At 42.4% G+C, this 22073-nt stretch overlaps 1 protein-coding gene across 1 annotated transcript in view; it reads right to left on the bottom strand.

Annotated features, from left to right (window-relative positions):
• Positions 1–22073, bottom strand: part of adamts3 (ADAM metallopeptidase with thrombospondin type 1 motif, 3) — a 138453-nt gene that overhangs the window by 41925 nt on the left and 74455 nt on the right. The window contains exons 8-12 of the mRNA XM_082555008.1: positions 14618–14723; positions 7343–7486; positions 4906–5038; positions 1116–1229; positions 593–738 (exon numbers count right to left, since the gene is read on the bottom strand). Coding sequence (XP_082411134.1) covers positions 593–738; positions 1116–1229; positions 4906–5038; positions 7343–7486; positions 14618–14723 — 643 coding nt within the window. The remainder of the gene's footprint in view (positions 1–592; positions 739–1115; positions 1230–4905; positions 5039–7342; positions 7487–14617; positions 14724–22073) is intronic.

Genomic DNA, 22073 nt, shown 5'->3' with positions numbered 1-22073 from the left:
GTCACAAAAGTTATCAGTGTTAGTTTGTGTCATTGGAAAGTGATCATTAAGACAGTACGAAGCACAATATTCCACGGTCAAGTAAAACCGTCTCTTTTAATCCATTATTATTCAAGTATGATAAACATTCATCATATTTGAACAATGACACTTTTCTGTGGATAATTTCCTCTGTGTACCCCACCACAGTGGATTCTAAATCAAAGAATCAGGATATAACTGAAATGAAGACTTTACCTTTAATTCAGGCGTTTAATAAAAAGTAATTAAGTGTCTACAGCGGTGATTTAAATGGGAAGATTATGAAAGTTCAATTTTATTTATATAGCACCAAATCACACCAGCAGTCACCTCAAGGTGCTTGATATGTAAGGTAAAGAACCTACAGTAGTGTAGAGGAAACCCTCCCCCCTTGAGTAAGTACTTGGTGACAGTGGGAAGGAAAAACTCCTTTTTAACAGGAAGAAACCTCCAGCAGAAGGTGGCTCAGGGAGGAGGCAGCCAGGACAAAAGTCACGTCATTGTTCAAATACTTTACTATTTCTATTATTCTTGATGCCGCCCTGAATCTAATCAATGCTTGTCCACTTACGCAGGGTTGGCGCACTGACGGGTCCGTAATCGAACTCCAGTTCCACAGGAGCGTGAGCAGGAACCATATTTGCTCCAGGAGCCCCAGGCACCATCTTGCTTGACCTGATTAGGGTTTTTCCACATGCAGTGACCTTTGTAGCACCACTACATGAGATGAGAAGGCAAAGAGAGACGGGGAGAGTAAGCCAGCAGAGAAGGTCTCCTGTCTAAATGCTAAACTTTTTAGCCAGAAGGATGTGGGCAGGAATGTCAAGATTTCCATGGTTACCACAGTTGCTCGTCCTGTGAAGTGATGACGTCATCAGAGATATTTTAAATGTTGAAGTAATCCTCCTAATGCTACTGGATTACCTTGCACACTGAAAAATAGTGCGTGATAATGTGGAGTCCAGCTAGAAGCTGCGACAACAACATCTGAGCACTGCACGAACCATCTCCACCATCCACCGGCTTTTTTCCTGGTGGTGCCCTTATAGTGTTGGTCATGATTTATTGTATGTAGGTCTAATAGACAAACTCACTTTTCCAGGTGCACACTCGGTCCCATCGAGAGGTGGCCCTTTCTTGGTTTTACAGAAGTAGGGGTTGTCTGGGTGGCTGCACCACAGCTGTTTACACGGGTCAAATGTGCGAAACTGGAACACAGACAGCAAAAAACGTTAAGGCAACTGAAAACATGGCACACTATAGGTAAAAATATAGCTGCAGGATAACTCAGCTGCTCATTGTGTTGCCTAACTGAGTGAGCAGAATATGGTCACTTAAAAATAGCAAAGGAATGAGTATCTGTCAGACTTTCTTTTCATATAAGACAAGAATTTGTGTTATATCCAAGAGTCCTTGATAAGCTAAGGTGCAAAAGAAATGAACATAATCACCCACAGCACAAAAGTAACGATGAAAGTTGTCTGATAAAAAAGGGAGACACTCTAAAACTGTATGTAGGTATTTGTCGTTCTCACTTCTCTTTATCTACCAGAGAGGGCTGAGTGGGCTTCTTTGATAACGGCTTTTTATTAAGTTCCTCGTCACGTAAGGTGGTCGAACATTTCTGAGGGATCTAAGCAGACAATCAGATTAATTCGAGATAACTTAAAAAGCGACAGTTAAGCTGCCCAAAACATCTCAATGACAAGAGACTGTGCGACAGTTCAAGAGCAGACGTCACTGGTACATCTGTGAGTGTCTGACAGTCAAACAGCTTCCTTCACGTCTGCAGATAAATGTGTGACGCAAGAAGCTTTTGGTTGTTTTTGGCTGTTGATCTCCAGACAATACACAGTTTATAATGTGTGCTACGTGCTAACAGGTATCTCCCAAATATTAACACGCTCGTTATTTTTCACCATGTTTGTGTCATCATCTGTTGCTTCTAAAAGAAACTGGTTTCCACTGTCTTGCCCTCATCCAAAGCAGTTACTGGTACGACATTAATGTCTGTGTGAAGCCATCTTCTTATTAAGTTCACCTGGATTGGGAACTAGTTCCCCCGTCCGCCTCGTTAGCAGTACTTGAGAGCACCGCTGATAAAACTGGGACATCTGCAGAGGTTAATAAGCCTTTCTGAACATGTCTGCTGCGGCCACATCTCTGTTGCCGGTGCTTTGTTTGCAGCAGCATAAACACAATTACCTGGAGGGACTTCTTTCTCTAAACAACAAACAAAAATCTTTTTAACTTGTGCAGTGCATCAGCCCCAGTGGGGCTTAGACAGTCTGCTTATGATTTGTATACTCGGGGTGTTTGGATCCTGGCAAATCCTGTGACCCAGAAATGTGGGTGTAAAGCTAACGTGGCCTTAATAGATGTAGATAAGCATGCAGGAATTAAACCGGCCACTTGATCTAAACAGTACTTCAGAATGGCCCAGTAAGCAGTAACAGCTGTAATCTGCTCAGCTGGGCAATGACACGCCTAATTTGTGATTTGCTCATTTGCGATGCTAAAACAATCATCTGTGCTAGCATCCAGCTTTTGTGGAAGAGTTAACATCATAGCAAACAAACCTGAACCAACGGAGGTTTTAAAGAGGCTGATCAACAGAGCGTGTCTTGAATCTCTTCACTTCTGGATTTCTTCTGCTTTTTTAACAGCTGCAGGCTGTAAACATCTCGTAGGTAACAGCGTAGACTTTTGTTAGGTTGAACTTGAGTCTTTGCTGTCATTGCACAGTCGTACTTAAATTAGACAATTGTCCTACGTCAGCACTAAAACACAACACAGGAAACTTTAAAGTGGAAAAAGTTTACTTCTCAGTGTAGATGAAGCAGAAATGTTTGCTTGATTTTACACCAAGCTGGCAACACACTGGAAATAATTCTGGAACATGAGGTGCAAAAAAAAGTTACTACTTGGCTCACAGTGTTTTATTATTGGATAATACTAGAGCAGCTTTGCATGATCTGTAGTTTAAAATGATCTTTATCCCACACTGGGCCTTGCTTCATCCTCTGTCTGAAAACGAGCCTTTCTTTAAAGTCCTCTGATTGGCTGCCCCTCATAAACAACAGGGCAACAGTACAGGTCATATCAACCTGAACACGAGCCGAAGACACTCTGTGCTCTCAGAGCGAGGTCTCTCTCTTCTAGGTAATGTGAAACGAGTTGTGTCAAATTTAAATAGCCGGTGATGTTTTTAAGTGTTTTAAATACATTTTTAGCTGTTTTTCATCATTTAGATGAGCATTAGATTAGATTAGCATGACTACAAAGGAAGCAGTCTCGGTATATGAGCAACCTGCTCTCGGTGGGCACATCCCTGCTGTCTGTAAAACCGCGAGCACTGTAATAAATTAAACCTCCATGATGTAAATGTCGGTTTAGATTAATTTCATCTAAGCACTTTAACAGGCCTTTTATTAGATTTGAAGCAGAGCACAGACATTAATGGCAAACCTGAATCAAGCAGTTTACATTTTGTACTTACAGCAAACAGGAAGTTACACTCAGTAAGTTCAGTATTTAAACACTTAGCTGTGGCCGTGGTCTCACATCTACAGGGAATCTTTTGCTCTACAGTCACCAAATGCTGCATTAGGTGCACATCTAGTCACAAACCATGTCTATCTGCCATCTGATGCTGGAGAGGAAATGTTCAGTTTGCTGATCAGAGATCTCGGCATGTATTCTAGACACACACACACACACACACACACACACACACACACACACACACAGACAGAGCTCGGGCTGGAAACTCGAAATAATGAGATGAAAACTGCTGAAGTGCTCTGTAGCGCTGCGTGTAGCTGCAGACTTTCATAAACAGCAGAAGTGATCATCTGATAATTTTTTTAATAAGATGATGAAGAGGAAGGAAATTTTAAAGCGGCATACAGCGTCTCCTCTTAGCAGTGTATCATCTCGTGAAATGAACAAATAATTACAAAGCAGAAAATAAGAACCAAAAATTGATCTTTGTAGAGAACAAAGGGCATCGAAAACTGTCAGCTACAACCTATTAAACCTCAGACAGAGCAGCCGGGCCTCCTTTTTAAGCTGAAATCAAACAATGCAGCCTTCAGCGATAATAGGACTGCATCACCGGGACTCTGTTGACTTTCGAAATGCTTTCAAAGAAATGCCAACCTCAGTGTAAAGTCAGGACCCCAGACATCGATCGACGATCGTAGCCAGACGCCCAATCCTCAGACTCTCATTCTGTTCCTACAGCTCCCAAAATAATAAGTCGTCTTCTGCAAGTTTAAAGCTTTTTTGAGTACAGCGTGACACTTTCTGCGACACATGATCAACATCATTACACTTTCTGCGACACATGATCAACATCGTTACGTCTGCCTCTCATCAGGCTGCTGCATTTCTGACTTTTTAAAACTCACTTTTGTTGTAAGTAAAAAAATAAATAAAACAAAATCTTGCAAACACTCAAAGCTTAAGATTCAACAGCTCATACTGAGCATATCTGCATTTTTATTAGCGCGGTATTCACAAAATTAACAACTGGAAAAGCTCATTTTTATCTGTTATTTGAGCATCTCTGACCTGCTGGAAACAGATGACGGTAAACAGGGACAACGGTGATCACCCTGCCATCTGCAGAGGTCTGGGGAATCACAGGTGTGATTGAGGTTAAACGAGCAGGCTTCTGTTTGAAGCGCTCGATCGTCTGAGATTTCAAAGTCAGTTTCCTCTGGAGGCTGTGATCAGCACAGCTTTCTGCAGAAACCTCGCTGCAAAGTCCCTGCTCGCTCATCCCAAGAGTCTAAAGAACTAACTTCTTCAACAGTTTCCATAGGATATGTTTTAGCTGGTTTCTGCTATCGATTACATATTTTTTTATCTTTTACTCACGGAAGTGCAGATCTTGTAGCCGACCCCGAAGTCAAATCGACACTGCTCATCCATCGAGTAGTTGATGCCAGGAAGTTCAGGAATCTCCGGCCAGTCATGTTTGAAGGGGTCATCCAGGAGACAATCATACGTGCTGTGAGGACATGAAGGTTCATGTTTTCACTCTGAACAAGCCAAACAAAGTTCACAGGGCCAAAAAGGTTTATTGACACAAACTAGAGATCTTTATTTGAAAGGGCATCTGTACCTGGAAAGCCTGAGGCCACACCCTCTCCTAGATGTGGCCACAAGCCGTCGCATAATTTTTACTTATTTGCTGTCACGAATTAATTCACTCTAAGTGAACCTAAACCACCCAGCAGAGCAAAGGCATCAAACCCCCTCACTGCAGCTTTTCCCTGCAATCATCAGCCCTCTGCAGATAAAACCATCAGTCCAACAAATGATCCATATAACTCAAGTCTCTGTTACGTTGATGTTTTAGCATAACCGGAAGCGTTGTTTTCATTTGTTAATTAGTTTAATAGTTTTGACTTCATTCTGTTTGTTCACTGTGGGAGTTACTGCTTAATGGGTGATTAAATTTAAAGGCCCTGCAGCAACTCAAACTGTTGCATGAACACTAGTTAAACCTGCTCAATATAACAAGAGAAACGACTTGTTGCTCTGCTGTTTGCAGATGCTATAAATGCTGGTTATACGCTGCGTGTGGTTTGTTATTACAAAGTAACACATTAGAGTAAAGTTAAAGAAAGGACTTTAACAGAAACTTTCAGTTTCATTAAAGAATAATTATATTTTGACCTTGGGAATCTATTATCAACTGAGACTTTTAATCCCTCCATCGACGTCAGTGCAAAATCTAATTATTAAGCAAATGATTAAGAAACGAACCCAAAGGAAAGCTAAAAGGCTAAATACGCCCCTCTGATATTTCTTAACTTTTGATCATTCTGATTTTACCTGAATGCGGCACAAAGCTATCAGAGAAATCCAGAAACTGCTTGTTTTCCCACTGAGATTTATGCACATACTTCCTAATTTAACAACAGAGCCAGGTGGTGAGAAGCGGCTCAGCTGCAGTAAACCCCAGCCTGGCTGTTTGTTTTTTCACGGGGCACAGCTAAACCCGGCGCAGAGACAGAGCAGGCATATGTGCCTTTTGAAAATGTGGAATGATTTTTAAACTTCTCATTAAATTTCTTCTCAGCAGCTGCCTCACAAAGTCTTCATATTGAGATAACGCAGAAACTTTTTCCTGCTATACATTGATTTTTGTCAACAAAGGCACCTTTCATAATAAAAGCCAGAAAAAAAATCGCGGTACTGTTTGGTGATTGATTGCTCGCTGCCACTGTCATCCTCTTTGAGGCTCTGTCAATAATTTTGTTTCCACGCTCCGCTAAGCTTTGCCTGTCAGTTACAGAGAGAAGAAGAAAAATCCATGTCTATGAACTGAACACAAGCCAACAACGCTGGTGTCAAAGCTCAGACGTCCTCGGGTTAACACGTTATACGGTTATTAGCAGGACACCAGACGACACACACGAAGCATAAAGAAGACAATTTATTCTGGTGGGCGGAGCCAGACATTTTCATCATGTTGGCACTTGGCTGTAAATAATAAGATATTTTAAATATAAAGTGTCTCAACAGATTGGGGTGCTTTAGGGGAAATTCTGGGGTCTCCTCTCTGTCACACTGCATGAATTAGGTTAATTATTCTGATATTACCTTCAGCCTGCCTGTTCTGACTCTAAAACAGGATTTGTTGTGCTTGCTCACAGATCGTTGGCTTCCTCTTCATATATTTCTTGCTGGTTTTCTATCTTATGATATAACATACACTGACGTTACTGTTGTTGTGAGTGTAGACAACACTAAATAAGATGAATGCATGCTGAGGACAAACAGAGTATGAAATATGGGGCAGATGAGCAACCATGTAGCTCTTTATAGTTTGGCTACTGAGCTGTAAAATGCAATTTGCTCACTGGGCTGTGATTGATTTGACGTTTCTGACACTGCACCGCCAACAAACAGCCTGCTTGTCTCCTTTATACGTTTCCAAGAGTCAAAATTATGGAGGAACATTAAGATGTGCCAAACTCATTCTCCTAATTTTGGTGGCGTTCCCATCCATCCGTCTGTGCTGCAGGACATCACAACTGCGTCTGACCCCACTGCTCCAGCATCCGACTGTCGGGTCTTACTGAGAATTTATTTACTCATCCACCCCAAAATCTCTGAGCAAATGTATGTAGCTGAGGAGGTTGTTGTTTAATAAAGCTTTTAATAAAACATTTCCCAATTTTAACTTAACTCTTATATTTTGTGATTTATTCTTTTTTTTTTTTTTTTTACGCATCCCAGGTGGAGCTCTGGAGTCGTGATTGTCAGCACCCATGCGGAGTACTGTGCAGGTTTATGAACTCACTGGATGTATCGCTTCAGCTCCTGCCCGCTGCACATTGACCAGTGGTATCGATGGAAGGCCGCCTGCACCAGTGGGGCCATCACGCTTCCCATCGCCGTTTCGTCCCCACAGCGGTTGCCTTGGCCATCGTGCTCCATGCCCAACCTGCTCTCACAGGCAGAGACAAACCATAAATTACAAAACAGCAGAACAGCAATACAAGATAAACCTCGACGACAAGGATTTCATTATTTTTTACAACTTCAATTCATAAAACAAGTGGAAAGGTCAGAGCTAGGGCTGCCACAATTAGTCGACTAGTCACGATTAGTCGACTATCAAAATCGTCGACGACTGATTTAATAGTCAACGCGTCGTTTGAAGCTTTGTAAGATCCCAAAAGACGCAGGAATAAGTAGCAGGATTTAAGAGTGTCATAATGGACTGAAACAGAAGATGGCAGCACTGCATGTACAACGATGCCAGCTGCCGTTAAACCCCGAAGAAGAAGAAGCAGCAGTGTCCCAGAATTCATAGCGCAGTTTCCAACAATGGCGGCAGCTAGCTAGTTTTAATATTACTCTTAGTATTCTTTCTGGGTCACAAAATAAACGTTTAACATATGTTCAGGCGAGAATGTAGCTGTGTAAACCTCAAATATCGGCTCAGTTTATCAGGACACCACATATTTGCAAAAGCGCTCCGACGTTTTCGGAGACGTCTGTTACCCACTAGCTCGATAGTTAGCCGGGGGCTAGGCTCACTAGTGCCCCGAGACCCACCGCTGTCTTTCGCTACTCAGGTTAAACATGATATATGAGTCACTTAGATAACTTAAAAATGTTATTGTTTGGCTTTTTTTTTTTGTATTTTATTTGTTCCTGAGTAAATCGGTTTGGCTGAGATCAAAGTTATAGTTTTTACACAGCTGAATAAACGTCAAGCAGACAGCTGATTATCAGAAGTGTGAGATGCTCAGAATTTACTCCAGTGTCCTGTTATATTTTAGATAGCAAGGAGTTTATTAAACTTCACCGAGACAATCTGCAAACTTCATTAAAATTTAATAAACTATCATCTTGTCTTTATTTTTAGTTAGCACAGACCTTAAACACTTAAAGCTGTAAGCTAATGATAGTTATATAAGAGCAGATGCTGCTGGTGCAATAAGCTGTAGTTTTACGTCTAATGGATGATGATCTGATTAGTCGACTAATCGCAAAAATAATCTGTGACTAGTCGACTATCAAAATAATCGTTTGTGGCAGCCCTAGTCAGAGCTATAAAATAACCTTTAACAGCAAACCAAACAATAAAGATTCACACGGCTTTTGCGAATTGTACTTTAAATCTGCTGAAACTGAGGCATCTTACAGACGCATTTACATTCACAGCAATGCTGCAGTGTCAACATCTTTATTATCATCTCCACCGTCTCACATGACTTTAAAATATCCTATTAACGATGATTCTTTCAAACGTAGTCATGCTTTTAGCTTCTTACTTTTATCTGACATAGCAGGAGTGTTAGTACTTTAATCCAGTCAAGTTCAAACGTTCCAAATCAGACAGACCTGCTTCTTCAGTGTTCACAGTAACGCCCACCATAACTGATGAGATATGTTTTTGTAAGTATGAATGCTTAAAAAAAAAAAAAAAAAAATCACATGATCACATGCCATTGCTTATTTTTACACGTGTAGTTTTGCATAGAGCACAGAGCCTGGTGTCTTTAACGGGTTTCAGCTGATTGTATGTTACATGTGACTTCCTTTGGTCATGGCTCCAGAATGATGGTCCCAGCTCACACAGTGAGAGAGGATCAGCTGATTCGGTCTTTTCAAAGATGGAAACAAACTGACAGTGTCACACTGTCAGAATTCTGTGATGATCATCTGGAAATGTCAGCACCACCATGACCTCCACCTAACCACCCAACACAAACGCTAGAAACAGCATACTCCATAAATAATATGTACAAAGCAAATAATGCTTGGTGCTAATGAACCTGCTGAATCCTGTGTCCTTACTGTTTAGATGAGTCTGTTACATTCATCCCGTGACCGCAGATAACTTTACCGAGTGATGGCGTGGCCTGCTGCTTTAGTTTCTCCCTTTAATCACAGGAGACAGGACTCCCACTGGTGATGTTCAGTCTTGTACTTCAGTGCAGTCTTTTTGTGAAAGTACTTTTCTTTGAGCTCTTTTTTGGAGCAGGGGTTTGTTGGATTAGTTTTTTTTGCACATGGATTTTGGCAGCTGTCCCGTATTAGATCCATGAATGGAAATCAGTATGTGTTACACTTGGAGATCGTGGAAATTCTTTTTAAGAGAGAATAGAAATAAACCCAGGTACCGTGTGAGCATCCTAACATACACATGATAGGTTCATTTACAGCTGAAGGAAATGTTCATTTTATGACTTCTAGCTAAAGTGAAACATCCATCATCAGACAGTGATGGTCTGCTTTGCCTTCACACAGCTGACTGCAGCCACACTGAAAACCACATTTCCTGCTGTTTGGTTTGCGTCAGACTCCGAGTGAAAAGCTTTCACACCGTCTCAGACAAATCAAACCAAAGAGGCAAACAGATCAGAGCAAATCAGCAATGATTCAGGCAGGTTAGATCGGAAACTCTCAGGAATCAACCCTTCCATCTATGGGCAACTTTTAAATGCAAAATTTTATTTCAGTGCAGCAGGAGGCAGAAAACAGGAGGGAGACAACGACAACTGGAAATAAAAGTATATAGAGTCCATTTTTTGTAACTGCAGATGAATCCTAAAATCCTGTTCAGGGTGTTAGAAAGAGCACCTAACACAGAGCTGTCACTAGAGATGAAAATATGTTCTTCTTCAGAGCTTACTTCACACATTCTTCATCAGCAGTTGGAAACTAGGTGTCAAAATAAAAAAATACTAAACTCAAAAGCTGATATTTAGTAGCTGGAAGCTGAACGGCACATGTTTACTATTTTATTCAACTCACTGAAAGCTGTAGCTGCGTTTACATCATGATGCTGTACGTTATTGTCCCGCCTGACACCAAATGAAGTTAAATGGTCAGACCTGAACGCCGGGTGATGATCTCTGCATAACACTGCCCCTCTTTTGCACCGAATACATGTGCAGGCAATGACGCAAACTCTGTTACAATCGCTCACTCTCAAAGCATTCGTGGTGCAGCACTTGTTTGCAGATGCAAAAGTGACAGAAGTTGTTGCACAGTGACCCTGTTCACATGGTCAGCCGCTGAGGGAAGCGGTAATGATTGCCGCATTGTTTAGTGTTGAAAGGATGCAGAAATTGTCATTGGAAAGCTGTGGGAAGAGGCACAGCGGTGTGCTCGTCACCTACAGCTCACGTCACACAGGATCTTGCACAGGTTAATGACAGAGTTGCAGCAGACGTATGCGCTCAGTCTCATTTTAACACAATGTGCAGACTGAGTCTGACTGATGTAATCGTCGACGGCAACACACCCGCCTTTTTAAGAAACTTGACTTGATGCTTACTTTCTTATTTCGCAGCAACATCCTCTGAGGATCTTGGCCTAAACTTTACTGGAAAAACTCGATGTGGCAGGATATACTGGGTGTGCATTCTAATAGGCTTCATTTCTAAAAACCTCCAATGGTGCTGGAAACATCGATGTCTCTACTACTGTACATGACATCTGAACTATGGAAACAGGTTAATTAAAATAAATTGAGTTCATGTTCTTGGGTTCCTTCTACTTTAAGGTCGTTCGGGGCCACAGAATGGAAGCTGAAGTGAGGAGGCAGGATATAATGAAGCCCAGCATTTACTGTAACTGAGCACATGTTCAATGAGCCCAGTCTGTTTCCACACCTCTAATTACATGAAGCATGTCCTTCAGAGGTGCTCAGAGTGGACGGCCACAGCTCACTGGCCACTTTAAAAGTAGAGCAGCGTGTTGATGGTAAATGGACTGATTCTTATATAGTGCGTCTCTGCTCTACCTCAGCCCTCGGACATTATACGAGCACTTTTTCCTCAGCTTTGTCAGCCTAAGTGATTTTTTTGTAACGTTCACACTGAGGTTAGTATGTTGTCCAAGAATACTCTGGCATCCAGCCTGGATAAGCCAGGGACCAAACCGCAAACCTTCCAATTAGTAAATGACCTGCTCCACCTCCTGAGCTACAGCCAGGCTCCAACTGTGAAGGTGTATTGGAAGGACTGCTGCAGCGATGCTCACACACAGATCAATAAGGCGAGAGGTGGGGTGCACCCTGGGCAGGTTCCTGTTTCTGCCACAGCGCTCACAGAGAGACACAAAACCTAAAACTAATTTAGAATCACCAATTAACCTGAGTCCACAGAAACGACGGACAGATGGTGGATTCAAACCCACCACCCCGGTGGTCCTGGGTTTCTGCAGCAAGGCACCAACTTTAAAATACTGCCAACATATAAACTTGTTCATTCAGAAGCTTAAGTACTTTACTTCTATAAATTCACAGTTTGTGAGCAAAGGTTTAAGGTTGTCATTCAACACTCCTCTCCTGCCCACATCAACATTGAAGGAGCTCTCGATTGCTGAAACCATTTCTCCGTCTATAAAGGCTTTTAAAAATCTTCCCCTAACTGATATGTGCATATCTGTGATATATCTCAGGACTAAACCGATCCTTGCACAGTCGGTAGGGCTTAAAAATCACCATCATCCTGCCTCTGCCTCGTGCTGCTGTTCCCTTCTCTTCAGCTCCAGATGCTTTCAGCATGTTTAAATTGATTTTTTCCCTCCATTGGGAATTAATCTTTGACGGTAAATTAAATACCTCATTATTTGCCCTCTAGGCTCTTCTCTCAGAACCAGAAAGCTGTGGGTGTGTACTGCACAGCTGCTGGTTTCCACACTGCTTTAATCTGTTTTATTTTCTCAGAGCATCTATCGATCCCCGGACATCCCTGCTCACTAGGCCTGCTTCGTTTGCACAGTCGGAGGATTTCACGCTGTGCCCTGGGACATCTCATTGTGAAGGACCCTCGCCATCTGCGCTGGGTTTCAAAAAGCTTCTGTTCCTGCTGAATACCTCCGTTCTCCACGCTATAATCCAGTCTCCCTTTCATTCTTAATATGTTCAAACAAAACCCGCATCATGTACCTTTGTTATTGATCATTTCAAACTCCCGTCTCATGACTGCTTCATCTGTAAAATCACCTGATGCTTTTCAACAATACTGATATATCGCTCTGAGCGTTTCTGTCACGGTCCGGGGCAGCGGCCGTGTGGAAAGTGGAAGGAGGACCCAAAACGCAGCACTTATTCAGATGTGAGGGTGATTTATTGTTAATAACAAACACAAAGTGGAGATGGCAAACAGAACTAAGGACGAAACTAAACTGGGATAAACTACACAGAGGAGTGGCAAACCTGAACATGAAGGGAGAACAGCAGGGAGAACACGCAGAGGATTACACCAGGTAGGAACACAGACGACGCGACGAGGAGCAGAGGAAATCACATGCTATAAATACACAAAGAGACACTGGGAAATCACACACAGATGGGGGAAACAGCTGGACCTGATTAACCTGACGAGACAGGGGAACACTAACACCAGGGACCAACAGAGGGAGCACAAACCCAGAACCCAGTGTCTAAAATCCCAAACACAAACCATCCCAAAACAGCCATGAATAATAATGAAAGTAATAACAATAAGTACATAAACATAAAGTCACTGAGTCATGGTCGCAGGACCATGACAGTTTCTGATAATCTCTTAAATCTACCGTCTTTTTTCTATCCTGTCCAACTGGACTCAGTCCACTCCAGAACCAGTTTCTGTACCCAGCTGGCAGACAAATATTTGCTCTTTGTTGACAGTCTCTCCCGCTGCGTTTATTTCAAATTTCAGAACTCGCAACAAAAGCTCCACAGGAGACGTGGAAACAGCTTGAAAGAGCAGGAAAGTGGAAAATTAGCCTGCTCAGTGTTCTGTTTCACACTGTAGTCCAAGTTTCACCGCACTGCAACCTCTCATGTGAAGACTTCAACTCTGACTATATCACATGGATTAAACTACAGCGCATATTAACCCGAAGGTTTAGGCTTCACACATTCAAGAGACTGTGTTTCAGATGTCTCTTGTTTAACGGCAGACTACAGGAAGAAAGCATGTTTAAGCTGCAGAGGAGTGTTTCCTGTGTGTGCAGAGTCGGTGTTGTTGGTGAGTTTGAATGTTTCCTCTGCCTGTAGCAGACAGTTATCATTCAGGGGGGGTCGTTCCTCATTGCTGAAGGGTAGTATGGGCTAATGCATTTCTACATTAGCTGACAGGTGGGTGGGCCATGCAGTTTTCAACAGTAACATATGAGGTTGAGACGCCTGTTTTTTACCTTCATATTCACCTTCTGTTCGGTTCAGGCATCACATGACTTGTTTAGGGTTTGTGTACAAATGACAAATTATAAAGACCAATTTGATATTCGCCACAGGACTTTTGTTTCAGCCCTTCTTTTTTTCTTTTTCCAGAATATCTTTTCCCACCACTTCTTTTCATCAGTATTTATCATTCAGCAGCACAGGAGCCATCAGGGATGGTGCGACCTTGGCTATTTTCTGTAGCTACAATTTACAAATCTCCCATAAACACCTTACATGTAAGACACCAACTGTTCTGGAAGCCACAAACACGCATATGCATGTGCATGCACTCCCTCACACACACACAATATATCATTTTAGTATTAATTACAAAAACGACCACGTTGTGAGTTTCTTTCTCTATTTTTTTACATTTGTTTTTAAACTCCACACTCAGAGTTTGGACATTTGGAAATGTGCAGAGATTTCATTACAGCGCTACAGCTTCATTTGATTGGTCGGTTTGTTTACACAGACAAAAAAAAATCTTTATTGATGCTACGATAAAATTAACGCCACTTTTCAAAGCAGCTATTCCAGGTGATTTGGACACACCAACCAAACGGCCCTCACTGTGTCACGTTAATGAGCAAACCACACTCAGCCAGCCAGTTTAATTTGTTGCCCAGCAACATGAAGCTAAACGCAGCTTATCCACTGTGCAGTCTGTTATTATTGTTATTTACTCAATATGTGCTTAATTCTGCCTTTCAGAGAACGGCAGGTTTTAATAACTTTTTAATGCTTCCAGCTGATGTGAGTTTGTTTATCCTTATTTCATATGTTGCAGGAAATGTGGAGAAAAGGAGAAGATAATGAACAAGGGCTGAGTTCATGGACACATGCTTAGTAAACAACCTCTGGCATTTTGTCCAAAGATGAAAACGAGGAACTCACACGTGTCCGGTCTCATGAGCCACAACAAAGGCGGAGGAGAAGCCGTCTTCGTGGTTCAGGGTGCAGCTCCGGACTGGGTGGCACATTCCTGTGACCGGAGCGTAACCTGCCGGGAGAAACGATGAATGTTACCACAACAAATACAAAGATGAGGACGCTGAAAACAAAACGTCTCCTCGCATCTCAATGAAAGGCGTCAGGGGAAAATGTTGTGTGGAAAAGTATATTAAAAAAAATTAAACAAGTTAAAAATGGAAATTTATTCTATGAAATAAAACTAATTTTGTGTGAGGATGAAATGCTAATCTTATAACCAAAAACAAAAAGTAATGTTTAAAAAGTTAACTGTGCATTATCTGCCAGAAAAGAACAATAAAAATATTATCAATGAACATTTCTTTATCATGCTGAGTCATCTTCATAGTTCCTACAATAACAAAACATGTTTTCATCTGTAATCTTTTCACTTTATAACTGCAGTTTGTTTTAGCTACAACGACATCATCCAAGATCTCGACTGCTGACCACAAACCAAGGAGCAGTGCGGTGATTAAGCACAGACGGATGGACATTATGAGACCACAAGTGACAAATATGTGCAACAAATGATGCTGTGCTGAGGGCTCGAGTGAGACGTAGAGCCATTTACATACAGAGGAGGGATACTTTATGTAGGACAGATCTGTATGCATCTCGGCCCATCTCTACGTTTAAACGTGTCACGTGTGCACATCAGTGATACGTGTTGCCACTAGGGGTGCAACGATATTCGTATCGATATTGAACCGTTCGATACAGTGCTTTCGGTTCGGTACGCATATGTATCGAACAATACAACATTTGTAATTTATTTTATCAATTTTCCTTCTGACGATGCTGTCTGTGTTGAGCGCTCAGTGAATCTGTGTTCGACTACTCCGCCTAGGCTGCACTGTCCAGCGCAGATTCACTGAGCGCTCAACACAGACAGCATCGTCAGAAGGAAGAGCGCAGGGCACCTCCCCCACCCTCATTCAGATCTGGCGTTTGGAATTATTTTGGTTTTCATGTGACGTATGACCCTGAAGGTAAGCGAGTCATGGACTAAAGTAAAACAGTATGTTGGATGTGCCATGCAATGCTCAATTACATTGGTGTGAACTAGTGTGCTAGCGCAGTTAGCTCGTTAACGTGTTGGCCGTCTAGCCCCATGCAGGGAGCGATCGGCGATAGCTCGTTAACGGAGATTTGCCGTGTTGTGGCGTTAAGGTCATTTCAACGAGATTAACCTGAAAGCACTAGTGGGAACACAACGAATATGACTGCACATTTACGCCGACATCATCCTAGTGCAAAGACCAAAACAACAAGCATGCTACTAACTTTAGCCGAGTCATTTAGACAGCTGTTAGCACATGATTCTCCTTATGCTGCTGAGAATATAGCCCAGAAGAAGCGGATAGTATAGCTTTTATTTTGGAAAGAGACATTTCTCTGTAATAAACTCTCTTTTCCAAAGATGAGTGATTCCTCAATCAGATACAGGGCTCGCAATATCGCTAGCCTGACGTCCTGGAGCTAGCGATTTTTTCAGTCGGGCTACCAAAATCTATCTCTGCCCTGCCCGTCGGGCTATTGTAGGAAAAATATATGTCAATGCTTTTGCATTCTTTCAGAAATGTAGCTGGGTAATTATGTCATTGGCATCGGTGAGCCACTGTCAATATGTGACATATTGAAGTCGCGTTTGAATTTGCGCTTGTTTTTTTGCTTTCACTTTGCAATCGCGCGAACTGTGTATAGAGAGCGACAGCACTGATCTGTGAGTGATGATAATTTGTGCACCAATTCCTCTGACATCGTCTTATTAATCGTTAGCTTACTATGCAAACATGACAAGTGAAATCTCCCGCAGCTTAAACATGTGAGAGGTTGATCGCGCAGAGAATCGCTGAGCTTATGTGAGTGAGTGTGTAAAAGCATTTCAGTTCTGCTGAGCCAAATAAGACAGGTCAGGGTGAAGAAGTGACAGCCAAAGAAAAGCTTACCACAAAACGGAGAAGTTATGACAAATCAGACTATAAGGCAAAAAGAAAGTGCAGCTTTATGGTTTCATGGACAAAAGAATTTCTGTGGCTGCAATATGACGAGCTAAATAACCAGAGGTGCACATAAGTGGTCCGCAGGTGCGCATTCGCTGTCAAAATAAAAAACACGCACAAGGGTTAGGGTTAAATTTAAAAACTGTACTTTTGAGTTAAAATATATATTTATAATTTTAATAAATGACAAATTAAAAAGGCATGAACATTTTTTTGTATCGAAAAAATATCGAACCGTGACACCAAAGTATCGAACCGAACCGAACCGTGAATTTTGTGTATCGTTGCACCCCTAGTTGCCACTGCTGCCAAAAGACAATACACATTACACACAGCAGCACAGTGACAGCAGGGGACTTAGGGGATAATTAATGGCGATTATCGCTGCTTTTCCATGACTTCCTGCTATAAGCACTGACATCACATGGTCACTGCTAATAACTGGAGCCACAGGCAGCAGCAGTGAGAAGGACCAGCAGGGCCAAAAATAGAATAAATATTCTACTTATTTTTATTGTTTTAATGTCTACACATCCAGTTTAGCTGCAACATCATGAAGGACATGAACTTTGTTTGGAGCCAAACTGCAAGTACTGATTTACAGGAAGTGAACCTCGCACCACAAAGAAAGAAATGACATTAGGAAATATAGATTTTGGCCCAAATGTGCAGCTGGAACATATGATGGTCTGCCCACTGATCATTACGACACTAGGTTCCAAATCGAAATCAGATTCCTGCCTGCGGACTGATGGATTTCCCCATGCTGTTTGTTTAACTCTTAACAGTGGTACCAAGAGGGACACACACACACACACACACACACACGCACACACACACACACACACACACACACACACACACACACACACACACACACACACACTCTCTCTCTCTCTCTCTCTCTCTCTCTGTGCCACTTCAGATCAGCACAGTTGACTCTTCATCTGTTATGCCTTCCCAAGGGTGGGATTACCTTGGGAATTGTAGTGGTGCACTTTAGTCCGCAGAGGATTTGTAGGCCGAGTGAATGTTCCAGCACTTCCTCGTTCGCCCAGCTGTCACGGTTTAGATGAGCGCGTTAGAAAGTCGGTGAACTCCCAGCAGTCCGGGACCATTTCAAGGCCATTAACCACAGGTAACCTCAACACGCTGGCAACAATAATATTGCGTAGACCTTCATCATCATCATCCACTTATTGCTTTATTACAGCGACAAACTAAAGGACAGCGAACATTCATTAGCAACATGTCCTACAGGATAGCAGCTAGGGTTTGTATCATGTGCTGTTCATTAGTGTTGGTGCATTAATAATGCAATAACTCATGAAGCATAGTTGTTCCTTGTGAAAGAGCGAGTGAGCAAACATGGTAAACTTAATGAGAGCACGCATGCAAGCAGAGCCACCGAGGCAGGGTGTGCGCTAGCACTCAAACAATAATAATAATAACTGCTGTTGTTGTTTTGCCCCTGATGAACACTTAAAGTCAAGTGGACCCTCAAAGCTGTTTTCTAAGAATGGCCTCTCTTTTTGTGCATATAAATCAAATCTAAATCAGAACCCAGAGCAGCTTTGTTGATTACTCCTCTCACTTTGTTTTTATTTAATCAGACATCGCGGGCATTTCCATGGCTGCAGGTCCCCCGAGTGCTGGACTGAAATCTCTGGATTACAAATACGGTGAGGAGGATAGAGAGGGATCAGCGTTTTATCGGAAATCAAGCTCAGAAATAAACAAACACTTTTCTCCTGACGTTCTTAAACCTTTGACTGCTCATTATTTCTGCTCATGCTGACCATTAAGAAAGAATCTCCAAGTGTTTGTCAAATACATCGGTCTGTAAGGAAAAATGAAATGTGCATTTTGTACATAAGACACGTCTTTGGAACTGCCTTCTTTCATCTGCACAACACTGGCGTTCATGCATTTGATACGTCCGGGTGAACTTCGTGATAATCACAGAAGTGACTCCAACCTAAGCTCCATGACAAGTACTGGCATGGACTAGTAACAGAGGTCACATGTCTGTGAATGCCACCGCTCACATTTTGGACAGATGGTTTCAAAGCGGGGTGAAAGAAGCCATCTACATCCACTGTCAGCGACCATCGTTGAAGAGAGGGCGGGGCTTACGTCACCAACCATACCAGTTAATGTTCTCCTGTCTTGATAGCAAGTATAGCCACGAGGCTTAGAGTTAATGAATTCTTCTACACAACAACAAACCCAGTATCATCGAAGCTGTGGCACAATCAGCACACACAATAATCCTGCTCAGATGAGTGAGGCTCTTACAGATTGTGTCCATGTAGCTCGACTCACATCTCTGATTTTAGGCTGTAATGGACTGAAGGATAACTCAGATCCAATTAAACTGAAATTCCACTTCCAGCTCAGGATGGAGATTGCTTCACACTCTAAGTGGAGTCCTCACACCTTGAGCTCGACTACATCACACTGACTTTCTGTATTTTGACACTCTCTCTACTTTATGCCGGAGAAAAAGAGGCATGTGTGTGTGTGCTGTTGTGTGAAAGCAGCAGACGACTGGTTGCAGCCACTTCTACCTGGTAATTGCCGGAGTCCAAATGCTGGGAGGACTGGTAAATCCTGAAGTGCTGCTTCATCTGTGCAGCACTCAGGCTGCAGGGAGGTTTGTTTTATTTCACTTGCAACTATATTTCATAATTAACTTTTCTATACGTTTCCTTCTGTTTCATTTCTCCCAAGAATTGTTTAAATGTTACCCTCATTCAGTCACCCATTTGGGGAAAACAACATTAACCCACATCTCACCTGAGATTTATTGCAAAAGTGGGGGAAGTAATTTATAACATTTATACAAACTATTTAGCCTTCACCGAGAGTCCAGATCGGCTGTTTCCATCTTTCCAAGTGACTTTATTATAACTGTGTGTCTCTTGTTTTCAGAGGAAGCCCACAGAGAGATCAGAGTCGGGGTTAAGGTTTCAGGGCTCTGAATGCTGAAGCTTGTACGGTAACGTTCAGGCTCCCAGAGGTGAGCCAGTAAAGCTTAGGTTTAGAAGGACCTGAGAAAACTTTTAGTTAAAAACCTTTGAGTAATCTGTCTTGTGAGTGAGACTAATATGTTAATTAAATGAATGTGAAAAGGTTACAGATCCACTCGAAGGGAGCAGTTCATTCAGTCATCAATCTGATCTGATGTTAAAGAACTAACGGAGCATGAATAACTGAAATAACTCAGAACAGCAAAGAAAGACCAACCAGAGAACGGCTTAAAGCTGACAGTGTTGATGCTCGGAGTCAGTGCAGTAACCACAAACATCGCAAGTGATCCGTTTTTGGCTGCTGGTCTTTTGTGCTGAAGAACTCAATGCAAAGAAAAAGACAACTGACCAAACAGAACATGAGGGAAATTAATTGTTTTCAAAGTATTCACTGAAAAATTGGACAGAAATATTCAAGCTAAGTGGCCAAAAGTTTGCACGAGGACTGGATTTTAATACCGCTCAACAACTTCCAAACAGAAGCCCAGAAAAGATGCACTGCTGCTGAACTCCAGCTCCAAAGACGTAAATCATCACACCCGTAAGGTGAATCTAAGCTTCCTGCTATTCCAGGAGGAGAATGCTGCTCACAAAGAAGACCGACAGAGAATATGGCGAACAAAACAAACACATCCTGTGTGAACAGATGAGCCCACGAGACTGGGAGTGTAATTGGACACCATCAGGTCTGGAATTATCCAGCAGTAGTCACAGTTCTTCACCCACCCACACCAGCGCCCTCAGTACTGGAAAGAAAACATCAGATCTGAGCTTTGATGGATGGAGAAACATGGACTTAAACCCACTAACAGGGTCGTTATCCACAGAGTGGGCTACAGACAGGGAGCAGCAGCATATTAAGCTTTAAAAGGGACCCGACCCTGCAGGAGACCTAAACAGGTCCCACACTATACAGGGCAGGTTCATCCTGTGGTTGTGCCGTGTCTATTGGAAATATTCACTCACAGTGTGTCTGATATGTTGCACTCCAGTCTTGCCCTCATTTGAGGTGTCAAATGCAAAAACATGCACTGTCATGGCCCAGGGCTAAGCTGAGCAAAGTAAAAACTGTGCACCAAAGGTGAAACTGCCAAACCCCACCAGAGAATATATTCGCTTATTTTGCTCATAAATTCCTGTTAGATCCCAGATGAATGAATCTCACAGCTTCCTGCTACAGAGAGAAGAACTCAAATAAACAGCAACAATCGAGTCGGGGAGGCCTGATCGGACCGCCTGCACCAACAGAGACCGCCTGCTGTTAACAGCACGAGCTCTCATCCCTGTGAGGGAGACAGCTTCCTGTCACACTGTGGGCATACAGTGCGAGTTTTTTATTTAGTCTAATGCTTGTTCCAATATAATGGATAAATCTTTGGCCTGAACATAAAACACAGCTTATCAATAACTGTTTCCCAGTGAGCAACAGCACGCTTTGGTTGGATCATCTCCTCTGTCTTCACTCTTTGCTCCCTTTGGACGACCTGTGCAGCCTCTGGGTGCAGGTATCGCCTCATGCACCAGTACTGACACGGACTCTAGTCAAATGCAAAGCTAGTGAAAAAATAGTCAGAAAAGATGAAAAATAATAATTTCATGTGTGATTTGTAGCCTAGTGTAGCAAGTGTATATTTAATTCACTTCTATTCTACTTAGATATGTGGAATTTTAACCTGCAAAGCTTCGCTACCATCGGCTCCACATCGATGTATCGATGGACTTCCCGTGACACGCCTCCTGCAGCTCATCCTCAAAGACCTACTCCAAGACCTAACAGCACTAAGATCGCCTCCACTCGCCTAACAACGCCGTCTCTCCCTATAACTGGAAAGCTGGATTGGCACCAGCCTTTCTTCCAGCACCATAAAAGGTGCAAATAGATTTAACTTTGTTCGACCAGGAAAGTGTTGAGATTTAAAATGTCTTTTGTGAGCATGTCCTGACCAAGAAACAGCTGCTAAATCAGCAGCCTGACATAACAGCGTACAAACGAATACGAAAAGCAAAATACACGGACAGTAAAGATGGGAGCACATCAGGATGCAGAAGGACGAAACAGAGCATCTAACCTGAGCATGCAGTGTGCTGTGATCAGCACCTGACTGACAGAATCAGTGAAACCATTAAAGAGAGCCGTCCTTACATATGAATCTATAACACATTTCCATAATCAAGCGCAGACCAAATGTCTCTGCCGTTGCATTCACTTGCAAATAAAACGTCTGCTGCAGCTTCTGTAGCAAATAAACGAAGAATACAGCAAGTGGAGGCTTTTAATAGTGCTGACTTTGGGCATTTGGCTACTTTCACTGCTGAAGTTTGGCTGCTATAGAGAAAATAAAA

The sequence above is a fragment of the Aulonocara stuartgranti genome, assembly GCF_965226115.1.
Source record: "Aulonocara stuartgranti genome assembly, chromosome: 12".
NCBI lineage: Eukaryota > Metazoa > Chordata > Actinopteri > Cichliformes > Cichlidae > Aulonocara > Aulonocara stuartgranti.
This window is presented reverse-complemented; position numbering and strand designations above follow the sequence as displayed.